This window comes from Mesoplodon bidens (assembly GCF_964165515.1).
Source record: "Mesoplodon bidens genome assembly, contig: HAP1_SCAFFOLD_298, whole genome shotgun sequence".
Classification (NCBI taxonomy): domain Eukaryota; kingdom Metazoa; phylum Chordata; class Mammalia; order Artiodactyla; family Ziphiidae; genus Mesoplodon; species Mesoplodon bidens.
The window spans coordinates 204,098-217,584 of record NW_027671473.1 but is presented as its reverse complement, the minus strand read 5'-3'; the positions used below and the strand labels follow the sequence as shown (position 1 = coordinate 217,584).

At 47.4% G+C, this 13,487-nt stretch overlaps 1 protein-coding gene across 1 annotated transcript in view; it reads left to right on the top strand.

Annotated features, from left to right (window-relative positions):
- The window catches only part of LOC308611314 (forkhead-associated domain-containing protein 1-like), a gene marked incomplete at its 3' end in the record, with an annotated part of 102,448 nt that overhangs the window by 74,819 nt on the left and 14,142 nt on the right, over positions 1 to 13,487 (top strand). The window contains exons 11-14 of the mRNA XM_081260141.1: positions 883 to 951; positions 1,997 to 2,149; positions 3,004 to 3,199; positions 12,464 to 12,567. Of these exons, the coding sequence (XP_081116267.1) occupies positions 883 to 951; positions 1,997 to 2,149; positions 3,004 to 3,199; positions 12,464 to 12,567 (522 nt within the window). The remainder of the gene's footprint in view (positions 1 to 882; positions 952 to 1,996; positions 2,150 to 3,003; positions 3,200 to 12,463; positions 12,568 to 13,487) is intronic.

Genomic DNA, 13,487 nt, shown 5'->3' with positions numbered 1-13,487 from the left:
TGATTCCGTGGCCCTTGTGGTCCTTCAGGGCTCTGTTTTAGAGCCTTTCATGACCACATTTTGCCAGTGAGCCAAAAACCCAGGCCAAGGGCCATCACGTTGGGAAATTTCCAGAGAATCTTGGGCTTCTTTGCCGTTCAAGTCTCATGAGCCTGGGGCATCTTGAACTCGTCATTCTAGAAGCCCTTATTTAATTTAACTGCGTTGTTTCATCATCCATAATATGAAGACACCAGCATCAGGGAGGCACTCAGTAAAAACTGGCTGAACTGAAGGAGAGGACTTTGAACATCTGACTTGACAGGTGTTTCTGTTCTAAGCATTCGATGAACGTTTATTGAGTGCCTGCTGTGTGCCAGGCACTGCACCAGGCTCCGGGGACCTGGAGAGGAATACAGGAGACGTCGTCTTCAGGACACAAGGTCTAAGGCACAAAACGGCAGCAGGCAGCTCCACCTTCTCTCCCCAGGAGCCCTTGCTGATGACACGAGTTACCCGGGCTGGCAGCCTCAATGTTTATCTCACAGCCTGGTGCCAACGTAGCAATTACGGAAGAGCACTCCTGGCCCTGGACTTCCCACTGGATAATTGGCAGCAAGTGGCTCTTCCGAGAGCCCGAGACGTGTGTGTGCTGACCGTGTGCGTCGGCTAGGTTAAGCGGGCACACCTGAAAAGTCATTAAAACCTGCTGTCCCCCTCTCTTGTGTGGGCACTGCCCCTTCCGGTGAGAGGTGAAGGTGTTAATTACCCATAATGACCACTAAAGGCGTGCAGAGCCTTCTCACCGATTTCTCCCAGACCCAGCGATGGAGGTGCCTCCCCTAGCCTTGCAGCTGCAGCTGCGCCACTCACCTCATCCCCTTCCCTTTCTTTGTGCTGCAGCTGGAGCTTTTCAGAGGTCAGGTCCTCAAGGCCACTTGCGGACGCGTGAAACCATTCCAGGACAAACCTGTCTCCAATCAGACAGCTCGTCTCTCTTCCCCACTTTCTCCTTCAGGGACCCGGGGCTCCAGACACTGGGAGCATATGTTCCTGTTTTTTGTTGGTGGCACATATTTTTCACACTGTTGCTACACCATGAAATTTGTTTTGATTTTCTGGGATTTCCTGGCTTTTAAAGTAAAAGCCAGTTAAACTCCCTTGCAGTGTTTCTGTGAAAATCAAATTAAACCACCCAGGACTGTGTCTGGTCGGCAGACCCGCACGGTGAACCTCCGTTAGCCCCGCGAGGAAAGGGGCGGCCTCAGCATGGACGGTGCGTCCTCGCTCGCTCGTTCCTCCTGAAGTGGCAGATGGCAGTGAGGGTGGGCCTCTGGCTGTAACGATGCCTTATTATCCTTCCGTTTATCCTCTCCAATCCTGGGTGTCAGCGCGCGGGTCACAAGATCACACCACGGGCTTCTCTCGGACGACCTCCTTTTTAGGAGCCCACAGCATCAGGCTCAGCGTGATGAATCCCTCCCAGAATGCAGAAGAATCTAGAACACACTTGTGGCCACATGACAGGCCTTTGGCTCTTAAAAAACCATCTCTGATCCTGGGAAACATGCCCCGGTGACAGAGCCAATATCCACCCTCCAGAGCCATCCCCAAAACACGCCAGGACCTCCCTCCTCTGAGCTTAAGCTGAAGCCCTCCAGGTCCCCTCCCCCCAGAGCCACCCTGCATTTTAATTAATTTATTTATTTATTTTTGCTGGGTTGGGTCTTCGTTTCTGTGCGAGGGCTTTCTCCAGTTGCGGCGAGCAGGGGCCACCCTTCATCGCGGTGCGCGGGCCTCACTATCGCGGCCTCTCTTGTTGCGGAGCACAGGCTCCAGACGCGCAGGCTCAGTAGTTGTGGCTCACAGGCCCAGTTGCTCCGCGGCATGTGGGATCTTCCCCGACCAGGGCTTGAACCCGCATCCCCTGCATCGGCAGGCAGACTCCCAACCACCGCGCCACCAGGGAAGCCCCACCCTGCATTTTAAATCTTTTTTTTTTTCTTTTTCTCACCAGTTACTAGAGAAGAGCAGCAGGGTCACAGAGGACAATATCAACGTTTGGCAGAAAAAGCAGACCCTGCAGAAGGAGACCCAGCTCAGCAGCTGCAAAGAGGAGGAAATCACCCAGAACATCAAGAAGCTGAAGACATCCTTAGACCGTTGCCAGGTGCCCCCTTCTCCATTCCTCAAATGTCCCCTGTGTCTCATTTTTGTGCTCCTTGTTCAGGAAATTGTCCAGCTCTGCTTTTAGTCCACCTTTTCTCTTGTTGGAGAAATCTGTTTGAGATCAGAAAACAAAGGACCTCCAGAAATGCCTCCCAGGTGAACTTGGTGTGGCCAAGGAGAAGCTGCCCGACACACTCCAAGTACTGCCTTTGGGAGGCCCCAGACCCCGGGGGAAAAAAAAAACAGCCCCGTGTTATTTCCAGAGAAACCAAAGAAACATTCTGCTCTTTATTTGCAGTTTTCTTTTCTGTCCCAGCAGTGGAAGGCTGCTCTTACCCTTATTGGACCAGAGGGTCTGGCAGAGCCCCCACTTCATGGCTCCCATGCTGGGATCCAGCTTATCACATCAGGCAGCTGCTTCTGCTTTCTCTGGAAATATGCAGCTGCTATCTGGGGAGTCTGGGCAAATGTTGGCTTGTCAGCACTCTTTCAAATCAGGAAACCGCACTTTATGACCAGCTTGTGTGTTGATCTCAGCAGGAATTCTGTAACCAAATTTGCTTCCCCTTTCAGCCAAATCGTCCTTGGCAATTTGGCTTTGGAATTGCCTATACCTAAACAAAGGGTCTCTTTGACCATCCAGAGTCCCAATTAGAGTGCACGTGAAATAAAAGCTGCCTCCTTCCTTCCGCCCCCCAAAAAAGGGAAGTAGAACTGGGCCGTCACAGGGCGGCCAACATACGGCCCTGCCTGCTTCACGGGCCCGTCAAGAACACTGCTCTGTGCGGGTCACAAGCGTCAGGTGGTATTTCTGGCGATGGTGCCCGGGCTCCTCACGACCTCATCTCTTTCCAGGCATGCATGACAATGTCTTGCTGTAGCAATGACCTGAAGAAGGAGGTCGACCTCCTGCAGCACCTGCAGGTGAGCCCACCTGTCTCAGGGCTCCAGAAGGTGGCGCTGGACATCTTGCGCCTGTCACTGTCCTGGCTGGAGGAAACGGAGCATCTCCTCCACGAGATGGGGATCCAGTTCTGCAGCTCCGACAAAGGTGATTGAAACTCTTTTCTCACATAGTTACATGACTGAACTATTGCGTTGAATCTGATCACGATGGGACATCTGTTGAGGGAGGCTTCTTAGGTATGTGGCCAAGTGTTCCCTTCTCCAGACTTCACTTTGCTTCACCACTTGAGAACCAGTGTTCCTGGAAACAAGTACACAAGTGCGACGTGATTACTGGAGAAAAAGGAGACGTGACAGAGTCAACAGGAAAAATCGAAATTATGCTCAATCTTCTCTCTCAGAAGTAACCCTATATATACATAGAGAGAGCAGAGACGTTTTTCAGAGCAGCTTTATGTTCATGGCAAAATTGAGAGGATGATACAGAGATTTCCCAGGTACCCCCTGTCCCCACTCATACACAGCCTCCCCCATGTATCAGCATCAGCACCAGAGAGGTACAGTTGTCAGGACTGATGAACCTACATTGACCCATCCTAATCACCCAAAGTCCATGGTTTATATTAGGGTTCACTCTTTTTCATTTTAATTTTATTGGAGTGTAGTTGATTTACAGTGCTGTGTAGGGGTCACTCTTGGTGTTGTACATCCTATGGGTTTGGGCTTGGACAAATGTGTGATGACATGTATCCACCATTATAATATCATACAGAATCGTTTCACTGCCCTGGCCTTTCTCGCCTTCTGAGATGGCCCACGCTCTGTCTGTGGAGTGTGTTTCTCTCTAAATAAGTCCACGTCTTACCTATCACTTTGTCTCTCACTGAATTCTTTCTGCGATGAGACATCAACAACCTGAGCTTCATTAAGTCCTGAGACCAGCAGGTCCACCAATAATGAGGCCCACCCCGGGGAGGACCCAGAGGCCCTGTAAATCACGATGCTCCACCGGGAAGATGGTCCAGTCCTGAAGGTGCCTTTGATCCCAAATCTACTGCCCTAAGCAGAAGCCAGGGAGCATGGTGGGGGACGTGGTTCAGATCAGGCCATCTCTGAGCAGATTGGTGGATTCTGTGCACAAAGCCCTGGTATTAGGTCAACTCGATTTATGAGTTTCACTTCTCAGGTCACTCTGTAACTACACAGTAACAGAAAGGACAGAGAATTCATTAAAAGCCACCTGTGGAGTCCATAGAGGGGAAGTGGGGTGGGTGAAGTTACAGATCAGGGACGTGGTAATAAAGCAAAATGATGATAACCCATAAACCCAAATATCTAGAAACTGATATTCTAGAAATTGAGGAAAGTAAAGCTACAAGTTTAACAAAATAAAAAGAAGCAAAGGAGAAGCCACCTTCAAAGCCAGCCTATGCAATTCCTCCAGGGCAGCGCACATTTGTCTGATTGAAGCCTGGCCCTGCTGTTCTTCAGTGCCTTCCTATTAGTGCCTTAAGTAATCAACATCTCCAGTAATCCCTCTGCAGTGTTCAGGAATTCAACTCGTCAACCTGTGGAAACCTGTGGTTTGAGGACTTATGTTTTTAGAAACCTTCTTTTCTTTTCAAAACTGGACATTTTTATTTCAAATAAAAGAACCTATCCCCCCCCAAAAAAAAGAATAGTTTCACTGCCCTGAAAATCCTCTGTGCTCCCTCCCAGCCCCCGCGCAGCCCCTGGCAACCACAGATCTTTTTACCGTCGCCATAGTTTTTGCCTTTTCCAGGATATCATGTAGTTGGAATCATACAACTTTTCAGATTAGTTTCTTTTATTTAGTAATATGCATTTTCGTTTCCTCCAAGTCTCTGCATGGCTTGATAGCTCTTTTTTTCTTTTTAAGTGCCCAATAATATTCCATTTTCCATTCACCTACTGAAGGACATCCTGGTGGCTTCCAAGTTTTGGCAGTTATGAATAAAGCTGCCATAAACGTCCACGTGCAGAGTTTTGTGTGGACATGTTTTCAACTCCTTTGAGTAAATACCAAGGGCGCGGTTGCTGAATCGTGTGGTTAGAGTACATTTAGGTGTTTTTTTTAATTTTAATTTATTTTATTTTATTTATTTTTGGCTGCGTTGGGTCTTCATTGCTGCGCACGGGCTTTCTCTAGTTGCCGCAAGCGGGGGCTACTCTTCCTTGTGGTGCACGGGCTTCTCATTGCAGTGGCTTCTCTTGTTGCGTTGCATGGTCTCTAGGTGCGCAGGCTTCAGTAGTTGTGGCACGCGGGCTCAGTAGTTGTGGCTCACAGGCTCTAGAGCACAGGCTCAGTAGTTGTGGCACACAGGCTTAGTTGCTCTGCGGCATGCGGGATCTTCCCAGACCAGGGCTTGAACCTGTGTCCCTTGCATTGGCAGGCGGATTCTTAACCACTACGCCACCAGGGAAGTCCGTAGAGTACGTTTAGTTTTTAAGAAAACCACAAAACTCTTTTCCAAAGTGGCTGTTTTGCGTTCCCGCCAACAATGAATGAGAGTTCCTGTTGCTTCACATCCTCACTAGCGTTTGGTATCGTCACTACTATCATAGTTTGTGTGGAACTTCCAGGGCATTTTCCCATGGAAAGAGCTGTGTGATTCTAGGCAAGTTACTTCCCCTCTCTGTGCCTGTTTCTTTACCTGTAAAATGGGGATAATAGGGAATACTCACCCCGTAGGATTTTTGTGAGGCTTAAAATGCATTGATATATGTAAAGTACTTAGAATAGTACCTGGCATAAAATAGGCACTACCTATCCACGTATATTGATTTTTTAACTTTACAAAAGAATAATGTCATATTATACCCAATTTCCTTTAGTTTCATTCCTAACAGTACATCTGGAGCATCCTTCAATGTCAATACACACAGATCTACATCATCGCTGTCACTGATGGCAAGGAACCCCATTCTGAAGGATGTACCGTAATTTATTTAGCCAGTCCTCTATCATGGGCATTTAAGTTGCTTCCAGTTTTTCACACTTAATAGATGAGTCTGACATAAATATTATTCACACATACCTGTTCATCTTATCTTTATCATCCTAGATGTGGAAGGATATGAACCACTTTCATTCAACAAAGATTTATCGCAGGCCTCCTAGATACCAGGCACAGTGCAGGATGGAAATATAATGGGGTCAGAAACAGGTAGAATCCAGGTTATGGGGTATATGGATGTTGGCTGTAAAATTCCTCCCTGTTCGCTGTACATTTGAAATTTTTCATTATAAAATATTGGGGAACTAACAGGCACTCTCCCTGTGCTTGTAGATCTTAGGGTCTCAGGGAGGAATAGGGTGGGGCATTAACTGAAAAATCTCTCACATGTAAAACTTTAATCATGACAGTTGCTTTGAAGAAGTGCAGGGCTCTGACCTGGTCAGGGACGGCAGGGCAACTGCAGGGTGCATAGGAGTTATTTGCCAAAGAGGGGAGGGGAGGGCATTCTGGGTGGAGGGAGCAGCGTGGTGGGATCGAAGGAAGCATGGAGAACTCAAGGGGCTTAAAGAAATGGAGGCGGAGGGCAGGGACTGGTGAAGGAGGTCCACAGGGGCTGTATCATGTTGTGGCCGGGGGCTTGCAGAGCCCTGGTAAGAAGCTCTGCTTTAACCTGAGAGCAGAGAGAAGCCCACGAAAGGTTTTAAGGAAGAAACTGATGAAACAGGCTTGCATTTGGAGACAGTCATCTTGGCCACGAGTGGAAAATGTACAGGAAGGTGGCCAGCACAGAACCCCAGGAGAGCAGTTAGGAGGCTGTCACAAGACACGATGGTGGCCCTCACTGTGGCAATGGAGGGGACGGAGCAAGAGAGAAGATTCCAGGGGCATTTAAGAGATGAATCAACAGGCCTCAGTGATGGAGTTAGATATGGCTAGAAGGGAAGTGATGGAGAGAAAGGGGGCTACAGGTCTCCAGGTTTCTGGCTTGTGTTAAAAGTACAGATGTGGTTCCTTCACTAAAATCCAGAGTAAGGAATGCCACAGGAGGACCAGGTTTGAGAGGGAAGATGAGTGTGAGGTGCCTGTAGACATCCAAAGTGAGGTGCCAAGGACGCAGCTGTCACCCTGGATATCCAACCGTATCAGTGATGTGGCCCCGGAACCCAGAAGAACATGTGCCACATAGCGGGTGCTTAGTCAGATGGGATGGATGGACGGGTGGATGGATGGATGGTGATTAAAGCCATACGTGTGAATGGTATCACTAGGAAGAAAGTATTGAATGAGAAAGGAGAGCCCAGGGCCACACCTGGGAAACTCCAACATTTACCGTTGATCCTTCTTGCCAAAGCGCTCTCCAGGGAGGCTGCACAAACTTGACATTCTTGCAATAATGAATGAGAATAGAGGAGTGATTTTCAACTCCGGTGATTAAACAACCCCAGCCAGGATATGTCTAAGGTAATCCAGAAGGTGGTGCAAATTTCTTTTAAATGTGTTTAAAAAGAAAGGCAAGGTTTCCCTGGTGGCACAGTGGTTGGGAGTCTGCCTGCTAATGCAGGGGACACGGGTTCGAGCCCTGGTCTGGGAGGATCCCACATGCCGTGGAGCAGCTAGGCCCGTGAGCCACAACTACTGAGCCTGCGCGTCTGGAGCCTGTGCTCCACAACAAGAGACGCTGCGATAGTGAGAGGCCCGCGCACCGCGATGAAGAGTGGCCCCTGCTTGCTGCAACTAGATGAAGCCCTCTCACAGAAACAGACCCAAGACAGCCAAAAAAATAAATAAATAAACAAATGTGGGGTTTAAGAAAAAAAAAGTATTAAAAAAAAAAAGGCAAAATCAAGATTAACTTTTCTGTAAGTGCCTGCCCCTCACAGATAGCATAGAGAACAGGGGCGCTGCATTTCTCCCGGCAACCCAACCCCTCCCCAACCCCTGTATTACTGTTGTTGTAATCATGGCAGAGTCTGAGTGTGCGTGAAACCAAGAGAGATGTGGCCCACAGTTCTAGCTGTTCTTCAAAATCAGAACTAAAACAAGGAAAGACCATGATCTCTATCCTAGTAATAGCGGGGCCAAGCAATGTGTGCACTGTCCCCTCCCCAGGCTTCAGGAGTCACTGAAGCCTCTGTCTCTAAATCTAGTCATACATTCCCGTAAAGAAACATGGGTTGCGAAATTAAGCCATCATGGGCTTCCCTGGTGGCGCAGCGGTTGAGAGTCCGCCTGCCGATGCAGGGGACACAGGTTCGTGCCCCGGTCCCGGAAGATCCCACATGCCGTGGAGCAGCTGGACCCGTGAGCCATGGCCGCTGAGCCTGTGTGTCCGGAGCCTGTGCCCCGCAATGGGAGAGGCCACAACAGTGAGAGGCCCACGTACCGTAAAAAAAAAAAAAAAAAAATGAAGCTGGCTCAAAAACTTTTTATGTGTTAGTCCACCATGATAAGTGATTCAAGGTACTTCCCATTACTGAGGCCAGCAGGGGATCCCCCAGTCACTCATCACCATACACAAACAGTCCTAAGAGCCTTCTGTGTTCACAGTTCCTAAGAGGAGGGTAGGAACGATGGTTTGTTTAACTCCTCCTGGGTACTTGTCACTGTGTTAGTTGTTTTACATGTACTGTGTACTTTCATCTTCCAACAGCCCAATGAGCCAGGTACTATTGTCATCTTTATTTTGCAAGTAAGGAAACTGAGTATCAATAACATTAAGAAACTTGCTCAAAGTCACACAGCGGGTACATGGTAGGGTCAGGACTCAAACTGAGGTCGTTGTGATCCTAGCACTTGTGATTTTTCTGTGACCCCACATGCCCTCTGAAGATCCAGAGGGGTACCAGGTACATGCCCCGTTCCTAGAGGACAGGTTCTGTCGTTAACTTGAACAGAGACAAACCTGAGAGTTTCATTCCCTGGAGTGAAGGGTGTCTGATGCGTGCCGCGGGCCTCGCCCCAGCAAAGCCCCATTTGCATTAGAGCAAATAAGTCTGAGTTCAGGCTTTGGAGACCAGCTGTTAAGGTGTGACTATCAAGTGTGCGCTTACTCATTGTGTGAGCAGGTCTCGACTTCTGTGTGCCTCTGTTTACTTGGTTATAAAATGGGGTTAAGATCTCACCAGGTAGTTGTGAGGATTAAATGATGTGGTACCCAAATCATGGGGTCACACATAAGCCTTAGGAAATGGTAGCTGCCATCCGCATCAGCCTTGAATACTTGTTGATTGAATGTGAACTAAATGTGGATGGCAAGCAGATGGGTATGCGCACAGGCAGGGCAGATTGATTTACTCACGCCGAGGTGCCTTTACCTGTGACCCCTGCCGCATCTCTATTTGACAGCTAGTCAGATTTTCTTAGCCATGAGCACTCAGTTCTCTTCCCAGGCCTTCTTCCTCGGCTCTTGACAATGGGCTGCATTTCCTAGCTGCCGAGTGGTAAAGCTGGGACTCCATCCAGGTCCCTCTGACCTCAAAGCCCCTGCTCTGAACCACCATACTACCTGCCTTTTAAAATATTGTCCTAAGGGAAAAAACGCATGTAACGAGCTAGGTCTGTAAAATCCTGAAATAAATCCCTCAGGGAAATCCAGGTTGAGTAACTATTGTTGGATCATGTCATGAGCAGCCCAGGAGATTGGGGTCACTACTAAAGATCTGATTGGTTAAGATATCACCTAACCCCTGTCAGAATGGCCGTCACCAAAAAGAACACAAATAACAAGTGTTGGCGAGGATATGGAAAAAAGGGAACCCTTGTACACTGTTGGTGGAAATGTAAATTGGTGTGGCCACTACGGAAAACAGTTTGAAGGTTTCTCAAAACACTAAAAATAGAACTACCACATGATCCAGCAATTCCACTCCTGGGTATTTATTCCCCTAAAATGGAAAACACTAATTCAAAAAGATACATGCACCCCAATGTTCATAGCAGCATTATTTACCATAGCCAAGACATGAAAGCAACCTAAGTGCCCATCAACAGATGAGTGGATAAAGAAGATGCAGTAGGGAATTCCCTGGCGGTCCAGTGGATAGGAGTTGACGCTTTCACTGCTACGGCCCAGGTTCAGTCCCTGGTTGGGGAACTAAGATCCCACAAGCTGCATGGTGTGGCCCCCCAAAAAAATAGATGTGATATATATATATATATATATATATATATATATATATATATATATGCAGTGGAATACTACTCAGCCATAAAAAAGAATGCAATTTTGCCATTTGCAGCAACATGGATGGACTTGGAGGGTACTATGCTTAGTGAAATAAGTCAGACAGAGAAAGACATATACTGTATGATACCACTTTTATGTGGAATCTAAAAAATAAAACTAGTGAATATAACCAAAAAAAAGAAAAAGACTCACAGATATAGAAAACAAACTAGTGGTTACCAGTGGGGAGCAGGAAAGGGGGAGGGACAAGTTAGAGGTAGGGAAATAAGAGGAACAAACTACTGTGCTCACTTCAGCAGCACATATACTAAAATCGGAACAATACAGAGAAGATTAACATGGCCCCTGTGCAAGGATGACACAGAAATTCATGAAGCGTTCCACCCTTTTGTGACCGGAATGGGAAGGAAATTCAAAAAAGAGGGGATATATGAATACATAGAGCTGATTCACGTTGCTGTACAGTAGAAACTAACACAACATCGTAAAGCAGCTATACTCCAATTTAAAAAAAAGAGGTACAAACTACTATGTATAAAATAAATAAGCTACAATGATATATTTTACAGCACAGGGAATATAGCCAATATATATTTTTTTAATTTCAGTTTTTCCTAATTTTTTTTAAATTCTTTTCTTTTTTTTTTAAACCCCACATTTGTTTATTTATTTATTTTTTTGGCTGTCTTGGGTCTTCGTTTCTGTGCGAGGGTTTTCTCTATTTGTGGCAAGCGGGGGCCACTCCTCATTGTGGTGCACTGGCCTCTCACTATCGCGGCCTCTCTCGTTGCGGAGCACAGGCTCCAGACGCGCAGGCTCAGTAGTTGTGGCTCACAGGCCTAGTCGCTCCGCGGCATTTGGGATCCTCCCAGACCAGGGCCCGAACCCGTGTCCCCTGCATTAGCAGGCAGACTCTCAACCACTGAGCCACCAGGGAAGCCCATAGCCAATATTTTATAATAACTATAAATGGAATATAACCTCTAAAAATTGTGAATCACTATGTTGTACACCTGAAACATACAATATTTTACATTGACTATATCTCAATTAAAAAATAAAAAAGCTGTGACCTAAAAAAAAAAATCTGATTGGTGAAGGATTACTGTGTGGTCCCACTGGAAGACAGGAAACATGTAAGGAGGACCTTAAAAGTCAGCTTCCCTCTCCTCCTGCCTGGTTTCTCAGCTTCTTTTGATAAGGGAAAGAAAGGACTTTTTACATTGATCTTTGCAAGCTCAGTTGATTGTGTCTATTTCTGCAAGATTTTGTTGCAAATAAAAGGATTCCCTGCATACATAGAAAATCGCTCTTTCTCAGATATCCAAGATATGCAGTATTTTTATGTGAAAAAAAAGAAAGTTGTAATACAATATGCACAGTGTTCTCCCCTTTTTTTTCTTTTTTTTTATTCAAATGCCAATATCCGACCACAGGTGAAATCTGGAGGAAAAGACATAAAAGTGTTGAGAGTATTATCCCAGCATGATGAGACTGCATGAGCCATGACTTTCACTCAGTCATTCAACAACTATTTATTGCAGCCCTACTGTGTGCCGGCCACTGAGGATACAGCGGGGGGACACTTTCCACTTTATGGGTTTCTGCCCTGTTTGGATTTGTGTAACAGGCATGTGTAACTTTTGTATCCAGAACTATAATCAAGAATTGCTTCTTCTCCCAAAGAAGAAAATCCCTCTTTCCAACAGCCCAAGTCCGCATCACCCATCTCTGCCATCTCGGGATCCGCCCAGCACCCCTCTCCTCACGCACCCTTCACATCAGCCAGCCCAGCCCTTCACTCTCCAGCCTCTAGTCTCTCTGAAAAGAGAATGACAGACCTAGGTCTGAATTCTTCTGATCCTACTGCTTACCAGCTCCATAGCTGAACCTTGCTGGGCGTCTGTGTCTCACCTATAAATGCAAACACATTTCCTTGCTGGGCTGTTTGTAATGATCAGAAAATATCACGTGTTAAACTTCTGGCATGGTGCCTGGCACACGGCAAGTGGTTAATACTGAATAGCTATTATTATAATATTATTATTCTCACTCTACCAAGCTGGAAATTCTCAACAAGTGGCACTGTCAGAGGTCAAGGGCCCAGGCACGAGCCGGTTCAGCTCCCCTCCTGTCTCTCTCCACATGATCTTTCCTCCTTTCCCTCCATCTTCCCTCACTACGTTCTCTTTCCAAATGCAGCTCTTCCCTCCCTGAGTCTCCCCTTCTCTCTCCCTCCCAGACGACCTTGTGCACAAGCTCCTGAATCACGACCTCCTTCTTCAGCGTCTACAGCCTCCCACTCCATCTTTCTTCTTCATCATCAAACATGCACTTCAAGCTGGTGTATCTTCACTGGGACCACTGCTTCCTTAGCTCCTTTTCTACTGCTTGTACTCCTGTCCCACTAAGACCTTGAAGTGCATTACACTCTGTGTGCTCACCACCAACTTCCCACATTGTCTTTGCCTCTTTGGCAACTGACGTGGCCCCCCTTGCACTGAAGGCCCAGCTTGCTCCCCCCGCCATGTTCTCTCTGGCCTACCCAACCCTCTCGGTTTGCTTTCTTGAAACCCTCTCATCTTTGATAATTACAGCTTGGGTGGGTGTTGCTCCTGGCAGCCAGTAGGTGGAGGCCAGGGATGCTGCTAAACATCCTACGGTGCCCAAGACGGCCCCCACAACGAGGACTGTCCAGCCCAACACGTCGAGATGCTGCAGTTGAGAAATGCTGCTGGCTCCTTCGTCTCTAATACATCCCGGTTATTTTTCTGAAAAAAAAAATCACCCTTCATTAAGCCAGATCACTGCTCCATCAGAAGCTGAAATAGCAGTGACTCAGACCCTGGAGTCACACCACTGTGATCCCAAGCCCTGGCTCAGCCATTTGCCAGCTGTGTGGCGTCCAGCAGCCACAGGTCTCAGAGCCCGACCGCCTCGTGTGTAAAAGGAGGCGATGGCGGGACAGTACAGTGGGGTGATGCGTTGATTGCTTGGCAGAGGGCCGGGCACACAGGTCACACTCGTGACATTTCAGTGATGTTTAAATCAAGTTTATACTCTTTAGGCTACTGTTCTAGGCTGGCCACAAACTGAGCTCAGCTTTCCATCCCGACTCTTCCCTCTACTCCTCCCCTCCCCCATCATCTGCTCTACCCCAATTAAGCTCTTCCAGAACATGCACTGCATTTCCCCACCTCTCATCCTACCTCCTGCCTTCACCCCCCATATTAGTTTCCTATGGCTGTTCTAACAAATTACCACAA